Source organism: Melospiza melodia, chromosome 16 (genome assembly GCF_035770615.1).
Source record: "Melospiza melodia melodia isolate bMelMel2 chromosome 16, bMelMel2.pri, whole genome shotgun sequence".
NCBI classification, from domain to species: domain Eukaryota; kingdom Metazoa; phylum Chordata; class Aves; order Passeriformes; family Passerellidae; genus Melospiza; species Melospiza melodia.
In genome coordinates, this window is record NC_086209.1 from 3,687,743 (window position 1) to 3,708,967 (window position 21,225).

Here is a 21,225-nt window from a genome sequence, read left to right on the forward strand (position 1 = left end):
TGGGGGGCACTGGGCACAGCATCACCAGCCAGGCCAGGGAGGGATTGTCCTGCTGTGCTGTGCTCTGCACCGAGATGTTCTCACCTCCAATGTTTTGAGCCACTTTGGGCGTCACAATATAAAAAAGATATGAAGCTTTTAGGAGAGTGTACAAAGGAGGCCACGAGGATGGGGAGAAGTCTAGATGGAAACTCTTATGAGGAGTGCTGAGGTCCCTTGGTGTGTTCAACCTCGTTGTGTCTTCAGCATCCTCCCAGGGGCACTGGAGGGGCAGCTCTCTCTCTCTGTGAGCACGGACAGGAGCGCAGGGAGCGGCTGGAGCTGTGTCAGGGAGGCTCAGGCTGGGAATTCGGGAAAGGTTCTCTTGCCCTGGGGGGTGCTGTGGCACTGCCGAGGCTCCCCAGAGAGCTCCAGGAGCGTTTGGACGCCGCTCCGGGCACAGGATGGGGCGGTTGGGGTGCGTATGCGGGGCCAGATCCGCAGCGCTGCTCCCCGCGGTGGGCTCGGGCCGCTCCGTGTGTCCGTGTGTCCGCACACAATAGCGGCAGCGGCGGCGGCGGCGGGCGGAGCGGGGGCGGTGCCGCGGGCGGGCGGGGCGGGCCCGGGGGCGGCGGCGCTTCCTGCCCGCCCCGGCCCAGCGCTCCCGCGGGCCGCCCGCGCCCTCAGCAGCGGAAGGAGGCGGAGGAGGGAGCCGTGCCGCCCGCTCTGCCCGCTCCGTGCCGCCAGCCCGGCCCCGCTCCGCTCCGCTCCGCCGCCGCGCACAGGTAACCGAGGAGCAGCGAGCCCAGCGCAGCCCGGCCGGGCGCGATGCCGCGGGCCGCCCTTCGCTGCCGGGGCCGCGGGCGCTGCCACTGCCCCGGGCGGCGCTGCCACTGACAGCCCAGCTGCCACCGCCGGACGCGGACTTTCCCCTCTTTGTGTTTATTCTGCCGCTCTCGAGGTACCGCTATCCTCCTCCCAGCGACCGCGGGCAGGTCCTGGCTGACTCTGGGATTTTTTTTTTAACCCCCCTTCCAGCTCGATTGCTTGTTCTGAAAGTATATTTATTTTTAATAAAAAGTCGAGCCACAAATCCAGTTTGTATCACATTCCCCGTACTGTGGAGTCCGGTTTATTTCTGCGGTTAAAAAAAGTTTACTCCCCCTCCTCCAGTTTTATTGACACTGAGGATGAAGAAGGATTTGCAAATGAAAGCGCCTTGAAATACAGCATCTTTTGGAGAGAGCTCTGCAGTTCTCCAGCCCGTTAAATCTCGAATTCCACCCTTTGCCCCTGCTGAATCCACTGTTCTGCCCTTTACTCTCTGGGGTAAAAAACCAAACAACAACAACAAAAACCCGAGGGGAAAAAGAATACCTTTGGCAGCAGGGAAGCTTTGTGTGACTGACCCAACGAGCTACAAGTGTCCAGTTTCTGAAAAGAAGAAAACCCTTTTGTCTTCAGCAGATCACTAGGTAAGAGATGTGCTCATGCTGCAAGGGACTCTGCATTCTTTCTCCAGCCTTAACCTGGGATTTAGACTGGCTCTCTTCTCTGTCAGCTTTTGTCCATCACTTCTCTCTCCTGTAAAGTTTGCTTTTCGTCTTGCAAAAGAAAAAAAGAACAAAATGCGCTCATCCACCTATTTCACCAGTGCTAGTAAATTGCCAAAACGAATAGTGATGTACTTGTGTGTAATTGGATTGAGTAAAACTCGGTGGAAGTCGCTGAAGTGGGTTTGTGTCAGGCTGTGTTTGAAAGCAGCCGTTTCTTGTGGTGCTCTTTTCTTTTGAGAAAATAATTGCAGTCATTGTGCTTGTAATCCACGTGTTGAAATTGTCTTTGCTGGTCGTGCTGCACAGAGGAGCATCTCTGTGCATTTCTGTATCACACGTGCAAACGGGGCTGCCACGATCGGCTGATTTCTTGTTTCACACTGGAATTTGTTTTACATTAAGTGCTTTACTGCTGTGTCACAAGGTGCAAAATTGTTGCACCCATAATTAGCACGCCTTAACAGATTATTGAACATGGTCAGGAGCATGCTTGGCACTGTGCACAGTGAATATGAGGGGATGTTTTCTTTGTTTTGAGATTTTTTCTTCCCGAAGTAAGACTGAAAATGCAGCAGGGACATGTGCACATAATAACTGGATGGAGGCCCAGTCTCTGTGCAGGGAAACATATTTTGCAGAATACTCCTTTCTGTAGGGGCCAAGTGCTGAGTGTGTCCTGGTTTACAACTGATAATACCACAGTGAATGTCTCATTTTCCTTCTCCCCCAGCTCTGTATCCGCATTCCTCCTTCTTTACTAGCAGGCATTTCTGCAAGGGAAGGACCTCTGGAATTTTGTATGGCTGCTAGTGGGACTCCTTGTGTCAGGGAAGATTGTATTGTTCCCTGTGGGATCACACAGCATCCCCCAGCAGGAGGAACTGCCTGTTCACGTGGTGGAACCAGCCTTGACATTGAGCTCTTCCCCGCTGCGTGGGTTTTTCCTGTGGATGACACAGGAAATGCTACATGTTGGTCTGTCCTGCTCCCTGTTCCTCTTTCTTTTTTAAGGTTTGTTTTTTCCCTTCCTCTTCCCTGGAGGGATTTGTGTGGGAAGAGAAGGTGGGATAGGTGGGGCAGCAAGGCAGGGTGCTGTGAGCTGCTGGGCCCTCAGACCTGGGGGTGCCTCGGTCTCTGCTGAGGTGCAGCAGCCACTGGGGCACCTTGAGGGGACTGACCAGGATCCGTCTTGGGACAGAGGACAGGGGCTTGCTTTTGGCTGCTGTCTCACGTTTTTCTGCTTGACTGTTTCAGGGCACTGAGCCTTTTCTACCAGGTCAGGGTGGGAACAGGGAACACTGGAGCTGTGTTCTGGAGCTTTCCCTGTGCCCTCATGCTGCTCCCGTGTGAGCATGAGCAGCATCACGTTGGGTTTTCAGGGCTGCTGTGAAAACATGAGCCCTACCATCAGGCCCATGACCCTGTTAAATCTCTGGGTCAGACTTTCACCAGGGTTACCTCAGTGACTGCTCCTCGAGGGAGCAGGGTCACGAGCTCAGCCTGGAAAAATTTGTGCTGTAGTTGGAGTTGCAGGTTCATCTGGGACACCTGGTCTCCCTCTCTTTTACTTACAGGACACTTATTTGCAACATAACCCCATCCTTCAAAGATTCCTACGAGGCAGAAAGACAAGAATGATTTATTTTTCTTGGGGAAAGGGTGGGATTTCCAGAAGGAGGGAATGGGGTGCTCATCCCACAAGTGCTTTGCCTTTTGGATTCTGGAGGTGTTTTGCAGGCAGTGCTGGCTGCCCTGGGGAGGGGGCTGGAGGCAGAAGGGAGCTGGGCAGAGTGGCCATGTGGGATGTGATCCTGGAGCTTGCCATGACACTTGAATTTAAATTGTGCTGGCTGGTTCATGTGCTGATAGCGTGGTTCATCACCCTGCCTGCTCTGGTGACACACGACATCAGATTGTGCCGTGAACGTGGGACAAGCAAAGCATTCCCCTTTCCCAGAGCACACTTTGCACTAATGCTTTGTGGCAGGGAATGCCACAGCTGGGCCACAGGGTTTTCATATGCCTGATACAAATGTATAAAAATTCTCTGTGGCCTCTAATACAGCTCAAAGGGCAGCTGATTTAGACGTGCCTGAGTGTTGAGGTCAGGAGATCACATTCCATAGGTTACTAGATGAAAGTGCTTCAAGAGGGTATAGCATAAATATTTGATTCATGTAGAAGGGATTGGTGCAAATCCTTTTGTTCCTTCCCCAAAGATGTTCTGGAGGAAAAGCACTGTTAGGAGGGAAAAAAAACCAAACCCACGGAACAACAGAAAACTTGTAACTTCTTTGTGCTGGAGGAAGTTGGATGGTAACGTAGTGTATTATTGCTGAATTCCACTAAAGTTCTTCCCGTGGGATACACGGTCTTGGAGAACTCTGAAGGGAACTAATGTTTTTAAGTGTAAAATGACTCATAATGCATGGGCTCTTGAGGTTGGGTTTAACATTGTATGCAAACATTGCCAGCTGGTGGGGATCTTTTGGGATAAATAAGAACTGTATTTGCACAAGAAGGCTTGAATGATGCATTTCAGATGCATCCTGATTAGCATAAGCCATTCACTTTGCAAAAGAATAGCCAGAATCCCAGAAGTGGAGATAATTTAATAGTTCTCTTGTTCTCTTTAGTCTGTCTTGCATCAGCAGACTGACCAATCTTTTTGTTTATTTAGAAATAAGGTTGCATTGCTTTGCTGCCACGTTTTCCTAACCATGACAGTGAAATTAAAAATTTGCAACCCCCATGCTTCTCCCACTTCTAGCCCTTCCTTTTGTTTCCAGTTGAGTGTAATGTGATTTATATTTTTTTTTTGGTGGTTATTTTGGTAGAACAACTTGCACCATTTAATTCTTCCTAGGGCTCAGCACAATGATGCCTTGCTCCATGGCTGGGGCTCACTGTCACTGCAATGAGCAAGCAGCTCAAGGAGAATCTGAGCTCATTAAAGCTTAATTTTCTTAATGTGGAGTAAAATCTGAGCTTGGTTTAGATTGTTGTAGTAATGTATACACAGGAATAGGTCTTCAGTTTTAGAATTATCAGCAGTCCAGGAGTGTGTTAATGTTTAAATACTTCTGGCAGTGAAAGAATTTGTCTGTTTATACCCCCCTTGTGGGGCAGAACTCCTTGTGCACTTTTTGTTTCATTCTTACTGGTGGCTTTTAAAGAGCTGCAGACCTCTGACCTGCAGGGAAGACAAAACCCAGTATAATAAAGTTCTTACAAGTCCAGAGTATGCATTAAACTCAAACCTGGCTCCAAACACCTGTAAATGATGAGATTCTCTGTTTGGTGCAGAATATGTTGTGAATTAAAAAGAAAATGATGACCTTGTTCTTGGCAAAAGATTCTTGGATTAATGGATGTTCCCACTTTGGGCTGAAGTGTAAATGCTTTCAGAATAAAGTAAGATGTCTGTTTTCCTCTATCTGGCTGTTGTTGCACATTCCCACATTTCAAGGTATTTTCAGACACTCACTTTGGAAGAAGTCCTCTCAAAGGGTTCCTAATCAAAGCAGCCTTATGGATTTTTCCCACTCCTTGCTATTGTGGAGGATATAGTGGGAGTGGAATGTCCTTAGTTGCCAATGTTTGCTGCTAGGTATCCCCCTTCCATGGAGACCAAGTGTTTATAAAAGTGTGAGAACAGCCATTCTTGGGGATTGGCAATAAGGTCCAGGCTCTCTTTCTCCTCTTCTGTCCACTGGAATACAAGAGAGGACTTGGTTCCTCATAGAAGTGTTCCAAACTGCCTGTTGCTGGGCTTTTACACTTGCAGGAAGCACTGGAGGATTTGTCAAAGTGATTTAGTCCATTGTGTTGAATCTGGGCCACAACCCATTTCTCTAAGCTCATTCCTCTCAGGAATTCTTTGCTTTTTTTACTTTCTGATGAGTAGGTACTTTCTAGGTTAGGCTTCCACATACCTTGGTACCTGATTTTTTCTCTGCACGTGCCCCATATGTGGCAGCAGCATCATGTTGTAGACTTAAATCATTGTCTTTTATGAAAGAGCAGGCACCTACCTGCCCTGTGAGTCCAGTTTGGCTGCAGGAGTTGTTCAACCCTTTTATACAGGACAGAGTATATTCCCAAGCAGCTCTGGAATGCAGTGCTGGCCACAGGAAGTGCTTCATGCTGCAGCCTCCATGGCCATACCTTCAGCCTTTCCAAAAGCATTTGGTCCATGCTTTGGACAGATCTGATACTGGAAATGTGTCCATGTGAAAGGAATGGGCTGTATGGAGAACTCCAAAGTCAGCAAATATCCAAATCTTGCATATTACCTGGCTCTCCAGAGCAGCCTTGAAATGTCTTCAGGACAGGAAAAAGATCCAACAGCTTTGGGGAAAAATAGTGTGAAGTTGTTCCTAGGAGCAATAATTTTTTACACATGCAATATAATCTTTTCTTACTTGCTTACTATGCCTGTAAGTGAAAGGAATTTTTTGTGGTTGATGGAATTTGTGTTTATATGGACGCTTGGATGTAATTTTTAAAGTAAGAATAGATTTAAAACATACCTGTGTATAAATGGCCATTCAGGGCAAACCAGGCATTTGATGTCAGCAGGAGCTTGGTGCTTGAGAAGTGAATAGGAATAGAGAATGAAATATGAATTAAAAAAAACCTAAAAACTGAGAACAGAATTTAAAGGCCTGTGGAAACAAACCCCTGAAAGCTTTAAGATGCTGCCTTAGCAGAGTGGAGAGGTTTGTGTGAGGAGCTCAGCCTGGGTGCATGAGGAACGTGTGTTGGAGTCTCCCTGGGATGGAGCTGTGGGTCCCTGGCTCTTGGATGTGTCATCCTTGTCCTGGGCAGCTCCCACAGGGCTTGGCTGGCCCTGGACAAGTGAGGGCTCCCTCCTGTTCCCAAGGGCTGAGTGTCTCCTCTGCTCCTGGCAGGCACTCTGCATTCCTGCTCCTGCAGAAGGGCTTCACAGATAAATGCTGCCATTCAGCCTCGCTGCTTTTTTACTTTCTTGTCCTCTCTGAGAGTGACTCTTGTCTAGTTTGGTTGTGTCTCAGCTTAAAATAACTTTTTTTTTTTTTTTTTTTTTTTTTTTAATACTAAATATTTGAAATTCCTGGGGAGTTTGGAGAGGTCTTTGGTCATTTTCCTTGGTAACCACTGTTGGGCTAAGGCTCATCAGTATTGGTCACAGTACAGAACCGGACTTTGTGTAAATGACAAAAAAGTTCTCTGATCCAATAAAATTGGTTTTTAAAGGCTTATTTGTATTAGCAAAGCACTTACAGTGTCCAATTGTAGACCAAGATGTTGTTGAAGAGTTCTCTTATATGAATGTTTATGAATTAAGCCAGTTTAGGATTTTGTTTGATGAATTAATTAGCATTTGTGAGACCTTGTCTAAGAGTTGTGTCGTGGTAATATTTTCTTAAAATGTTTTGTGTCTCTACAGAACTTGTTTTTTGAAAGAATTACTTAATATATTAGGATTTTTTACTGGAACCCTCAAGGAAAGTAATTCCACATTTCAGTGACTTTGTTCCCATCAGGGTTTGGTGGACTTTTCCTGCTGTTCTAATTTGGGTGGTTCTGTGTTCAGCTGAAACAAATTTGATTGCTTCATAGTGGGGCTAGCCTGTCTTGTTGTGGGGCTTGGGAAAATATATTTTCCTTGTTTTCCCATTGTCTTTTTGAAAAGAAACAAAGCTGAAACCTCCTCGGTATTTTTTGGAGAGCCAGAATTTAAAACCAGTGTGAGATGGCATCCCTGCCTGTGCTGGGGGGGTGGAATGAGATGGGTTTTAATGTTCCTTCCAACCCAAACCAGTCTGGGATCCTGGGATAGCCTGTGGAGGTGCACAAGGAGCTGATAATCTGGAATTTTCTGGAGTCAGCACAGCTGAGTGCTGATATTTGTGTTGGGTAAAAACAAATTTGGAACACTTTTTACTGTAAATGATGAAGGCTGAAGAGACCAAGAGCCATTACATAGCCTGTTCCACCCTTCCTTTGGGTAAGATGAGGGATCTGTGGAGAGCAGGCACAAAAGAGCACTCCAAAGTTCCATGAGAAAGAGCAGCTTTTGCTCTTGTCGAGCTGGGATTGGGTGTGGAACATTTGGATCTTCTTTAGAAGAGAAAAAGTTATAAAAAACGCTTAGCACTGCTGGGGGGAAGAGTGGATTTAGCATGTGCTGAAAGCCCAGTGGATTTCTGATCTGGGGAGCAGGGCTGGCAATAGGAACTGTGTGTGGGACACTGCTGGCCCCATCCCCTGCTGCTCAGGGGGTTTGAGGGGAGCTTCCATGAGCACTCCAAAAGGCTGGGATGGAGGTCAGGGCCCAGGGAGGTGCTGGGGGAGGCACACTGCAGGATGTGTTCCCTTGGGAGCCCAGGACAGCAGCTGCTCCTGCCTGGAGAGGCCCTGGCGCTGCATTCCTCAGGCAGGGGAGAGCTGAGGGCATTTCCTGCACAGGCCCTGCTGGCATTGACTGAGCTCGCAGGGGAGCAAGGAGGGTAAATCACCTTGGATTTGTGCTCCAGGAGCTGTGTGCTGCCTCTGCTTTCTGTGCACTCACTGAAGCTCATTTAGGCTCTGAATCTTTAACTATTTTCCTGCAGCTGCTGAGGATCCTTTGCAGAAGTATCTTCTCCAGCTCCAGTATCTTCTTCTCCAGTAGAAAACTCTCAGAGGGTTCCTGTGCCTTCTGCTTGCACAAGTCCTGGGGTGCCAACATCCCTGATCCATTTAGGCAGGATCTGTGCTTGCTGTTACTACAGAAAATCTTCCCAGCAGTGATGAAGTTTCTGTTAGCAAGGCAGAAGTTGTGCTGGTGTGGTTTGCACGAGGTTTTCTAAGCAATACACCTAAACCCAATTATTTCCTACAGTAACTGCATCTGTTTTAGAGTGGTTGCTGGAATACTCACATTGAAAGAAATCAATTCCCTGAGTGACATAGTTGTGGCAACAAAAAACATCAGTATAGGCCAAGGCTTAGCCAGTCACCACTGTGCTAAAATGAATGGAGTAATATCTTCCTCCCAGTGTGGTGGTGAGGCTCAATTAATCATCTTATAGGTAATTAAAGGTTTTTTACAAGGTGCACATGAAAAGCCCAGGTGGTTATGATAAAAGAACAACACCAAAACCACTTTTATAACATCCTTGCTGTCTAAAAATAAAGTGGGCTGGATCTTCTGTAGGATTTTAGTTTTAGTTTTAATTCATGTTTTTAACCCATGGCACCCCCTGAGATTTCTCACTGTTGGGCTGTCCCAGTACTGCACTGGGTTTGGGTTTGTGCCCTTCCTTGGGCCACAGCACCTCTGATAATTGGCAATTTATCTGTATTTTAGCTGTTTCTTTTTCTAAAGGAAACAAAAAGCAGACCTGAGACCAAAGGAGGGGACATTCCTGCCTGCTTTCTGGATTCTGTGGCTAGTCCCTTTAAATTCTGTGAAACAGCATTCTGAAATAAGAAGAGCTCCTCCATATGGGGCTTAAAATAGTTGAAATTGTGGTATTGCTAGAAAAAGCCAGAAAATTCCATAGTGGTTGTTTTCTTCTCTGCATCCTCCTCCACCTACATTTTTTATTTGTGTCAGCTTATGATATAAATTTTCAGGATGCCACAATTGACATATGAGGAAAAACTACCTTAAGGTGGCACAAAATGGATGTATCTCTTTGAGGATCATATTTCCATTGTTTTCAGGACTGCTTAAGCTTTTAGCTTCGAATTTTGACTTTATTTTTAACCTAGATGGTGATTCCAATCTTTTTTTTTTCTTTTTTTTTTTTTCATCTCAGCAGCAATTAAAAGAGTCTGATCCTATCTGTAGGGACAAATGATGCACTGTCAACATTTTGCTCCCTTCTGATAATGCACATGAAACCGGTTTGCGTGTTTGAAGATTACATTTTACTCTCACATGGTTTTCATTATCTGAGAGCCCCGAGGAGAGGCCTGGACTAAATCAGGGGAGGAATGGAGAAACCACACAATGCAATGAAACTGGTGCTGAGGCATATTTGGGATGGTTGTGGGACAGGGGCTGCTGACGACAGAAGCAGGGCGCTGCCGGAGTGCCAGCAGCAGCCAGAAGTGGAGCGTTCTCAAAACACAAAACAAAGCTTGATCTTGAGTTCAAACTGCAGCAGTTCCCCAGTTCTGCAGGGATAATAACTGGGAATCGCTGAAGTTTGAGGCAGAGGAATCTTGCTTGCTCTGTGCTGGGAGGAATTTCTCTGAAATGAGACCTGGCGTGGCTGCAGCTGAGTGAGCTTGAAGGTTTTAGCAAGAAGACATCTAAAAGGTGAGATCTTGGCCTTTCTGGAGTTGGTAGCAGTGGAATTTGTGTTTCATTAATGATGCAGAAATGGCAGAACCTGCCCCTACAGGGTTGTGACTGTGCACATGTGTGTGCAGTGTTAGGTAGTGCTGCATAACAGTGTAAGTAATTGGGTGGTGTGATGTCTTCATGTAGAAATAATCTCCATAAAAACAGCTGGTTTTCCTATTAGACTGGTATTTTGAGAATAAATTGTCCTGCTCCTGTCACTTAAAATTTTAGGGAGGAGCTTGAAATCCCAAAGCATTCTTTTCAAAGTGCTTAAAAGCCACTACACATTCCTATTTATACTGGGCTTTGTAAGTGTTTATTCTTTTTTTTCCTTTGTAATATAAAGCCTGAATTATGTTGGTGAAGATTATAGGAACTTCCCTGTGAAGAAATTGATACTTTTTAGTGAGGGGAGCAGTAATTCAAAGGTCAAGTAAGGTCTTGTCAGTTTTTTCCTTTGAGATGTAATTTAGAGGGGATCTTCCCATGTTGATGTCTTGACTTATTTATCTCCAGCCAGGCCAAGCAACTTGCTGCCTTTTGTTCAGCCTGCCTGGCTTCCCTGTGCCAGTGACATGTTTGAGGGGCAGGATTAGGGACAGCCTAATCCTGGCTCAGGTGGACTCAGTTTGGCAGGGAGAGTTGTTAAAACCAGGACCAGTGTTTGGTTGTTCTCCTGGCCTTTCCTTGCTGCTGCACGATGATCTAATACAATGGGTATGCATCTTATTTGCCCCCCTCCGGGTGACATTGTTCTTGTTTTTTCGTTAAAAGAAGGAAGTTTTTCTTGTTTGCCCGGTGACTCTGCCCTTCTGGAATGAAGATGAGTAATGCTGGCAGCACTCCATGCACCTGCTGGGTGCCACCCTGCGGGATCACCTGAGCCAGGGGCAGCAGATGGAGGCAGGCAGGGCCAGGAGGGTTGGATGGGAGCTGGGGAGGTGTTTATGGATGGAGTCTGGAATGCCTCCTGGTTAGGAGCAGGTGCTAAAATGATCTCACAATGCTGGGACTTGTTGGGTGCTGCCTTGCAGGTCTGGGTGTTGGCGCCAGACGTTGGGAATCTTTATTCTCCAGGACTAGCCTGGTGTGTATTCTCTCCCTTCTCCTCCTCCTCGTTGGGTAGGACTGGAAGGAAGCAAAGAGCATTCAGTGATAACCTCCACTGTTCATTAAATAATTTGGGAGCTTGCCTCTGAGTCCCTGATGCTTCCAGCCACTCCAGAGTGAGCCTTGGTGCAGAACAGCCACGGTTCAACGACACAGGTTGAGTGAATTCTGCAGGATCAGGCATCAGCCTGCTGGGCTTTGCGTGGGCCATGGAGCAGCAGAGTGTTTCCATTACCCAGGGGTGACTCAGCATGGGAGTATTGCCCAGGGACCTCACAGCTGGTCCTTTCCACACTGTTTCCTGTCCCCTCCTCTATTACAGAGTGCAGGTCTGACTGAAGAAAGCTCAGCACCTAAAAACCAGCCAAAAACTTCATCTGCCTGGTAGCATCCCATCCCCTCATCCCCTGCTGCCAGCCAGGATGAGCAGTGTCACAAGCACATCCTTTAAGAAACCACAGAATTGCTCTGCAGAATTTGCTGCTGGAGTTTGAAGTCTGACACTGGATTGCTTCGGGTGTGAGTGACACAGAATTTAGGAGTAAAACTGAAAGTGCTTAACTGTAGTGCAGCCCTGATGAGGTGGTGAACCTGTTCCCATCCCACCTGATGTGTAAGCTAATTAGCTCCTTGGCTAAGCAGTAATTCTGGGCAAGTATGCACAGGCTGTCCTCACAGGGACTCTTGCATTCCTCTTGGTTTCACAAGCTAAAGAAAGATGCTTCTCTTTGCTTGTGAGGTTATTATTGCTCCATGCAGGTTAATTGAGCTATAGCATTAGAGCCACTCATCAAACAGTGGTGAGTCGCTCACTTGTCTAAGCTTGTTTATTTTTATAATGCTGGAAAATATTTGCATGCTGTACAGAAATGTGCTGCTTTGGTTCCCTACAGCCTGGCAGTATTATCATTTTAAATTCTTCATTAATCTTCCTTCCTCACGAGGGACTGGCAAGCTTCCTGTGCATAATTACATGATGTTTAAGACAGAAGCCTCAGCTACTGGGTTTTTACACAATGCCCTGCAAACATGAGGCTTTTCTTCCTTAAACAGTACCTACACTACCCCCATTTTGTGCCCATTCTTGATCTCAGCATGGTGAAGCATTATTTGCAATTCCTGTCTTAGTTCTACCAGTTCCAGGTTCTGATGTTTCCCTCAAATTACCAGTAGTAATTTCAGACCAGAGTTTGGAATGAGGTGTAAGATGATAGAGCTGCAGTGCTTGGGAGCAAATTGCAAAATTGATTCAGCCTGGGAAATCTCACTGTGGTTGCTTGGATGAGATTTGATCTAAACCTGAATTTCCACTGGAAAAGGTGTTTCTAGGCTTTGTGGCTATGGAGAGTGCACCATCCAATCAGTTTGGCAGAGCTCTTGTCACTCTGATTTCAGCCCTATCAATCATAATAGATGTAGGCTAAAACCCCAAATATGTCTGTTTAAAGTATCTACAGAACCTTCCCAATTTCCTTCCAGCTCTATCATAACTTTTCCAGTGCATCTCACTAATTTCCATCTTTGGCACAGTGAAAACTGAAATTGCTGGAAGAGCCTGACAAAAAAAATAGAGTTTGGTGTCCAAATAAGTAACACATGGGCTTCAGCACCAATTGTACTGTTCATTTTTGTGTTTTGTTAATAGAAAAGTTAACTCACTGGTTCTGCCAGGAGTTTTCATCCTGCTCAGAAAGCAGATTCCAGGAATGCTGCCACCCAAGTTAGTTGCACAAGATTTTCTTTGTTAATTAAAAATAATGGGATAAAACTGGAAAAAAATAGGCTACCAGTTGGTATTTAAAGAAAGCGGATTTGTTGGCCAGAATATCTTCATATTATATCTCAGCCCACCTTTTGCTTTGGGTTTCCAGCTTGATTTCTAGTTTACACCCACACTAAAATTAGTAGTATTGAGTTCCAGCAAATGTTTTTCAGTGTGAACTGTGCCCTCCCTCCATCAGCTCAGCAGAATGAGCTGGTATTGCTGAGGAGTGAAGCTCTGCGTGTGAAATGGTTCCTGGAGCATTTGAAGGAGTTAAACATGCACAGATTGGATTTGTCTGTTGAAAAAAAATCTTTAAGGCAGAGAGGCTGAATCTCAAGCTGGATTGTATCTTTGTATTAAAAAAATAAACAATCCCCCCCACCACCACCTCCTTAGATTTTTCCAGTTGAGACAAAAGAAATCTTTGGGTGGAAAGGCAGCATATAAAAGCCTTTTTATACTCTAATAAAAAGGGTTGCTCAGGGCAGCTTGGTTTTAAAAAAAATTATAAAAAGAAGAGTCAGTGATGATTCTGGTGTGGGGGGGATGAGGAATCCTTAACTTCTGTTGTGCAACACTGAGAAAAGAGACTAGAAATTGCTCTAGTTATCTGCTATCTTTAATGCCTGCTTTAAAGGTTCTTTCCTGCATATTTGCTGGCAGCTGTTTTCAATATATCCCTCTTGAGCTAAGTCACCAGTTAAGAATTTGACATTAGCTGCTTTTTTCAACCACCATCTTGAAGTACCACACCACACAACACTGCCTTGTTCTCTCCTTAGATATTGTTCATGTGCCTTGAAATTGCTGTTGACACCTCAAGTATTTAACTTGCAGATCTGAGATAGTTTTTGTTGGGTGTGGATTTGTGCTGTAATAAGTCAGAGACAGAAGTATCCACGTCTGCATTCCTTCACTACATCTGTTCACTTTATTTTTTGCAACATTCCAGGAAATTAAGTTAAATTATACGTATCAATGAATATTTTTAGTTTCACTAGTTCTGTTTTCATTGCCTTTCCTTAAAGTATGAACACACTGAGTGCACAAATATGTTCCACATCTTTTGCATTGCTTTTTCTTTAGGACACCTTCAGTAACTGCTTCTTGTAACATGCCTAAATACACATTGTTCTGTATTCTCCTGCTTCTCCTCTCAATGGTTAAAGTTTCTTTACTGCTTCATATTCTGAAGGAAAAAAGTAATGTAATTAAAGAGTGTTTTGGGAATTAGAGCTGTGCTCTGCAATGTATTTCTGGCATAAACTCTTGTCAGTGTCCTTTTCTTCCTCTGACTTTCCCAGTCTGTAAAATAAAGCTAATATTCACAAACTGATCACTCTCACAGTCATTTCTAAGGCACAGTGTGTTGAAGTTTATCAAGCATTTCACAGTGTCACCATCCAGCAGAGGATTTCTGCTGACACAGTTTGAAATACTCAGCACCACTGGCAAAGGAGCCATAAGCACAGGGCATCCTCATCTGTGCTGCAGCTTTCATTCTGAGCAAAAAATAAAACAATGGAGTTAAAGAATTAGCAGGTTTTAATCACTGTTTCACTTGGAGGCACAGATGGGACAAAGCATTACTTGGCAACATTTAATCTTGGAGCAGAAATGGTCATGATTAAAGCAGCAGCTGGAGTAGATTGCTGGGGACACGGGGGTTCATTCATCCTAAAGGGATCAAAATTGTTGGGCTCTGGGAGAAAACAAGAAGCTGCAAAAGGAAAATCTGAACTATGGGCCAAGGTTTATTATTTTGAAGGTCTCATCTGCTGGTTAAAATGGTGTTTTCAATGCTTTCCTCAGAATTATTTTGGGAGCGAGGAGAGTATCAAGTGATCAGGCCTGCTGAAGAGGAGCCTGAAGCCATCTCTGAGTGGAGATCCTGGGTTTGCAGGAGGAAGGCTGAGTGTGTCCCCCCATGTGGCAGAACTGCTCCTCCTTCCCAGGGAACTGCAAGTGAAGGACAAAGGTATGTGCCACTTCAAACAGCATTTCAAAGGAGTCACATTCCAGGTCAGCTAACAGGGCCTGAATTCCTGCCGTGGTGGGCAGCCTGGAATGAGGTGGATTTTAACTTTCTCTTCATTAAGATTTGCAGGAGGCTTTTGTGTGCCCAGTGGGAGTCCTTGTGTTGCAGGGTTGGCTGGTCTGAGGGAGCAAACGGGGAGGTTGTGGAGGTGCAGCACAAAGCAGACCCTTCAGGCCTCCTGGTTCTGCCACAGAACAAACTGTTGGGAACAAGTTACCTCCTGCTGAGGGACAATGTAATACAGAAAAGAGGAGACAAAAGAAAATGCTAGAACACCAACACGTGTTCTGCTGTCAGGGCAGAGCTGTACCTTGGCCAGCGAGTGAGGCTGAGCTCTGTTCTGAGCTGTTCTAGCTCAGAAGTAGCTCTGCTTTCAGTTACATGTCTCAAATGTATCATTAATTTTTGATATTTCAACTCAGGCAAGGCCAATGGGCCTGAGTTTCCATGACACACTCCTGAATCCACTGGGAGGCTGAGCAAAATGCAATTGCTGTTGGTCACTGGCCTAATCTGTGCTTAGGATGTGCCTGACATTGGCTCTTTGTGTTTCCCTCATTGGGACACAGTGTTTTTTCCTGCCACTCAGAGGTCTTTTTCTGTTCCTTAGATCAGACAACTCTTTTTCCTCCCCTTGCATTTGCATGCATTCCGCTGAGGATATTTAGATGTGTGTGAGGATTTGCTTGCCTTTGTACAGCAGGAAGTTCCCGAGTCCTCACTTGCACCGTGCCTGGGCTTTTCTGCAGCAGGGAGAAGAGGTGCTGATCTCACTCTGGGCATTTCATAACTCTGAAAACCTGCTGGCTAACTAGGTATTCATGGATTGCTTTATCCAAGCCGAGAGATTTCTTTACTTCTTTTGAGCCATATGCTATCTCAATGGGCTTCTTTTTTGTTTTTTTTTCTTTCCCTTGAAACCGACAAGTTGCTGATTTCACACTTCAATCCTTGTCTGCCTACAAATATGGGAAGTGTATTTCACTGTTGGTAACTCCAAGTATAAAGCAAACAGGTTTCAGGCATTTTTACCATCATCCTGTGAATTCCACGTCTCCTTTTTGCCCGAGATGCTGTCTGAGGTATTTGGCACGCATCCCTACTGCTTGCAGCAGATTGATTTGCCTATAAACTTTCAAGTCACCTTTCATCACCTTTGTGAGGCTTTGCCCCCCGGGCATGCACGTCCTTCTTAGGTCTCCACGGGCCTTGATGACCCCCATTGTTATGAGAACCTTTGGTAATCTAACCTGCTTTTTTTCTGCATTTCAAGCCGTAGCTCCTGAATATCTCTCCCTCCATCCACTCAGGCGCTAATAACCGTGTCTCCTTTCCTTAGGTCAAGGGCAGCTTTTACATTCCACCCAAAAGGCACCACAGTTTGAGATGAGGAATTCAGAAGAGCAAGCAGCTACGACAGTTTTACAGCGCCTGCTGCAGGAGCAGCTCCGATACGGGAACCCAAATGACAACCGCAACCTTCTGGCCTTACACCAGCAAGCCACAGGCAATGCCCCCCCTTTCAGCAGCACCGGCAGCCCGGCCCCTCAGAACGAAGGGCTGAGCTCCCAGGAGCACCAGCTGGTCACCCATGCTGCCCGCCAGGAGCCCCAGGGCCAGGAGATACAGGTGGACAACAGCATCATGGAGAAGCAGCTCTCCCCACGCCTCCAGAACAGCGAGGACCTGCCGACCTACGAGGAGGCCAAGGTGCAGTCGCAGTATTTCCGGGGCCAGCCGCACGCCAGCGTCGGGGCCGCCTTCTACGTCACGGGCGTCACCAACCAGAAGATGAGGACTGAGGGGAGGCCCACGGTGCAGAGGGTGAGCCCGGGGAAGGTGCACCAGGACGAGGGGCTGAAGGACCTCAAGCAGGGCCACGTGCGCTCCCTGAGCGAGCGGCTGATGCAGCTGTCCCTGGCCACCAGCGGCGTCAAGGCCCACGCGCCCGTCACCAGCGCGCCGCTGTCCCCGCTGTCCCCGCTCTCTCCCCAGCAGTCCAGCGACCCTTACAAAAATTCTGGCTCCAATGAGTTCTACAAGAACTCGGTGCAGCCCCCTTCCCAGCCCAGCATCAAAGGAATGGAGCAGCGGGGGCCTCCCCCAGAGTACCCTTACAAAAACGTGTCCACCCCGTCTATGAACTGCAAGCCTCAGGACTCGGGGCATTTCTATAGTGAGCATCGCATGAGCCAGCAGGGAAGATCTGATGGGCCCATGATGAGGTATCAGCATCCCCCTGAGTATGGCTCAGTCAGGTAAGAGAGACCTTAAAACAAGCCCTGTGACAGCCATGTAGGGAATGACAATATAAAACTCAGTCCATGAATGACAATGTAAAACTAAAACAGCCACGTAGGGAATGACAATATAAAACTCAGTTCGTGAATGACAATACAAAACTAAAACAGCCACGTAGGGAATGACAATATAAAACTCAGTTCATGAATGACAACACAAAACTAAAACAGCCACGTAGGGAATGACAATATAAAACTCAGTTCGTGAATGACAACACAAAACTAAAACAGCCACGTAGGGAATGACAATATAAAACTCCTGAGGCAGGTTTTCCTTCCACAAAGACCCCATCTTCAATATGTGAGATGACATGTTGTGTTCAGCTGTAGACTGTCTGGAAGGACTGTTACCTGCTTCAGGAGCTGACTAGAGGCCTGATGCTTTTTTACAAAAAAAAAAAAAAAAAAAAAAATCCAACAAAAAAAAAAAGATGCTGAGGCCTGATACTTTTTTACAAAGAAAAAAAACAAGCCAACTTGATTTTATGGTATGGGGAAGTTCAATGCTGAGGCTCCAGAGCCTCACAAAAGCTTTGCTACGAAAGCCAAAGTTATGGTGTGATTCATTGTAGAAACTTGTAGTTACTTATTGCAAGACTTAGGTTGTTCTTTAATTACATCCGCCAGACAAAAGATTTTTCTTAAAAGTGCATCACATAGGACAGGAGAAAATGAATGAAAGCAATAATGGTGCAGGTAGCAAAAATCACCTCTGAGTGTCCTGTAGAGTTTTTAGAATTTTATTTCCAGTGGCCTGAAGTGTAGGAGAGGAAAATTGAATACGCTTTGTGCCTCATCCCAGGCTTGCTTGTTCAGCTTTTGCTCATTTTTCTTGCATCATTTGAAATCTCAGCCTGTTCTGGTTCCCTCTAGATAAGGAGCTGGATTTGGCTTGAGCCAAACACTGATGTCCATGTGGGAAGATGAAGTTTTATTAAGGTGGGCTAAAACCCCAGCCTCACTTTACCTGTTCCCATACCATCTCACCTCTGCCTGACCAGGTGGGATCTGGTGTAATGATTTTGGCCTCATTTTGAAGCTAAAAGGATAATTCAGAGGAGCAACGAGAGGATGTAAATGGAGAGGTCTCTGTGAATTTGTGTTTGCCCATTTTGAGGGGAGCGTGAAGAAACCCGTCAGTATTTGGGAGCAGAGTCTGAGCTTTAGGGAGTTTGAATCTGCTCAGAACCTTCCTAGCCCTATGAGGAGCTATTTTCAGAGTTTGTCCACCATTGTTTGTGATCTGAAATGACTTCAGCAGCATACAAGCCTGATGAAAAGGCCCTTTGATCTGGCTAAATAAATAATAAAGAGGCCAGGAAAAGGGGAAGTAAAGGGTTTAGGGGGGGGTAATGATTGTAGAAGCTCGTTGTAAATGTTTTTGCAAATTCAAAGGCCTCAAACCTCTGTGCACACAGGACAGGGAAACAGCTCCTCAGTGGTTCTGCTGCATCAGAAATACTCCTTATATTATATGCAGTGAGATGTAGCCTGCTTGCTGTTCAAGGGAGAGGTATTTGAAAACACGCCAACAGTCAGCTCCTCTAGACAGGGTGATTTTTGTCTGTATTGGATGGATCCTGGCTGCTTTGAAAGAACATGGTGGGGGGAAGGAGGGGGAGGAGAAAGGTTCAGCTGGCAACGTTTCCAGTAGGGGAAGCAACTGAAATTTGTCTTCAAAGCACTGGGAATCTAATGAGGTTACTTTTTAACCTAAATAGCTGCACAGAGGAGAGGTTTCCTTTGCAGGCAAATGCTGGAGCAGTAGAACAATTGCAAGACTAATCCATAAATTACAGAGCAGCGTAGCAAAGGAAGGCAGCGAGTCCTCTATTCCCCTCCCTCTCCCACATGCTGTAAGAGAAACTGTCATTTAGACAAGAAACCTTCTGTGTTGCTAAAGGTGCAGCTGGGTGATGGCGTGTGGGGATTTTAAAGGCAAACAGCTCCGGGGAGAGCTTTTGCCTCTCACCAGGAGCGTCCTTGCAGCCTCCAGTTTTCCTGCACCGCGGCTCAGCCTTTATCGGGATCCATTTGGATTGGTAAATGTGTGCATTTTTTGAATTGTGCGTCAAGGAAACAAAGCCCCTTCTCTGTGCTCCCGAAGCCACACCCTTTTCTGCGGGTTTTTCCCCTCATTGTTCGGGGGAATTTGAGGGTGACCTAATGATGCGGTTAAATAAAACTCGTTGAGCAAGATAAACATTGGGGAATTCACAGCATTCTCATGCTTCACCCTCCCCAGTCTGGGAAAGGAATGGGCTGTGTGGTAAGTTTAAACCAGTCTGCAAACAGTTTGCCTCACCTGCTCCTGGGCGGTGCAAGTTTGGGAACGGTGTATGTTGGTAATGATGTTGGTTTAATGTAAATACCGGGCATGCCGGAGGCATCTCTGCTGTTATTTGGAAATTTTACAGAAAGTTTAGAAGAGGGCTGGCCACATGTGAAGCTCCAGAGTCGGGTTCTCTCCCTAATACTTCAGCTGCACTTTAGCATTGGTAGTGAAAACAACCCACCAGTCTAAGAGCAGAGCAGGGGTGCCTTGGGCTCCGTGTCCTGGGGCTGCAAGGGCTCCTGTGGCAGCACAGTGAGGGCTGGAGCAGCTTTGGGTGCAGAAAAAGCCCCTGTCTGATATATTTTTAGATGCAGAGGAAACTCCTGTCTGGTGCATTTTTGGGTACAGAGGAAGCCCCTGCCTGATGCATTTTTGAGTGCAGAGGATTCTCCTGTCTGTTCCATTTTTAGGTGCAGAGGAAGCTCCTGTCTGATGCATTTTTAGGTGCAGAGGAAGCTCCTGTCTGATGCATTTTTGGTTGCAGAAGAAGCCCCTGTCTGTTGCAGTTTAGGGTGCAGAGGAAGCTCATTTCTGATGCATTTTTGGGTGCAGAGGAAGCTCCTGTTTGATGCATTTTGGGTGCAGAGGAAGCTCCTGTCTGGTGCATTTTTGGGTGCAATGAAGCTCATTGTCTCTCTGCTTCAAGCGCCATCCTCTGTCTGGAGCCCAAGTGCCTGAGCTCCTGCTGTGGTGATTAATCCCATCGACTTCACAGAAAGTTTTTGAGAGGGAGGTCTACAGAATTTGTCCCATAATTAGTGAATCACCGTGTGCACTGCATTCCCCTGAGCAGCATCAAAGTGGGGGCTAATCAGGTGTGACTGGGCAGCAGAACAAAAATTCCTGGGTTTGATTTCGGCTGTGTAATGGAGTGGAGCCTGCTCCCTCCCGCGGGCAGCATTTCCTGCTCGGTGCAGGAGGGCGACTGGAGCTTCTTGAACATGAAACAGGCAGGAGAAGCTGGGAAGGCATTAGAAAAAAACCATAACGAGCCAGAGATCTTTCCTGATCCGTTCTTCTGCCTTCCCCACTGTGCTGCTGTGCCACAGACCTTGTGTGTGTCCCTCTGTCCTGGCAGCCTGAGCACCCCATGTCTGCAGAGCTGCCCTCGCTCCCTGGCTCTGCCTTCCTGCCCCAAAAGCTCAGCTCACCCTGCTGGTTCCAGAGCCATAAATGCAGGTTTGTACTTGGCCTCTGTGGAGTTCCTCTGCCCATGCCAGAGAGCAGAAATTCCTGCCTGGTGCACAGAGAAGTGGCCCTTAAAGTCATGCTTTCAAACCCAAACACTTGTGGGGATAATTGCTGTGAGTTTTGTTTTCCCCCTGCATTTGGTTTATTCAGGTCTTTGTGACACTGAGGCAAATGGAAGGAGGTTGTGTAATTTTGTTGTATATGTGTTTTGAGAGTCTGCATTTTTTCTGAAGTGGTTGGTTCAGATCAAATTGTGATTGCTGTTGTGGGGTTACCTGAGGACTCATTCTCTCATGGAGGGAATTTTCTGCTACCATTTTATCAGCAATACTGTTAAGAGACACCAATAGTCATTTTTACCTTTACATTTTGCAGTGTAGCATAAAAATATTGAAAAATCCAAATTGTGTTCGTTTACCTTTCTGACTCTCTCAACCCCAAATTGCTTTACCAGAGAAATAAATTCTTCATTTCTCTTGTTAATATAAAGAAATCCCAGAGCCAGGTATTTTTTACCCACAAATTATATGTAAGCATTTTATAAGACAAAATTGTAAGCAGTGGGAATGCCAAAAAGTTCTTTGAATGTGTATGCAAAAGTTTGCATGCAAGATCTTAATAAGTCTGG

General features: G+C 46.2%; 1 protein-coding gene across 1 annotated transcript in view; it reads left to right on the forward strand.

The window, feature by feature from the left end:
• Positions 1 to 850: 850 nt before the first annotated feature.
• AMOT (angiomotin) overlaps positions 851 to 21,225 on the forward strand; it is a 49,277-nt gene continuing 28,902 nt past the window's right edge. The window contains exons 1-3 of the mRNA XM_063170339.1: positions 851 to 1,454; positions 14,546 to 14,711; positions 16,111 to 17,029. Of these exons, the coding sequence (XP_063026409.1) occupies positions 16,158 to 17,029 (872 nt within the window). The 5' untranslated portion in view covers positions 851 to 1,454; positions 14,546 to 14,711; positions 16,111 to 16,157. The remainder of the gene's footprint in view (positions 1,455 to 14,545; positions 14,712 to 16,110; positions 17,030 to 21,225) is intronic.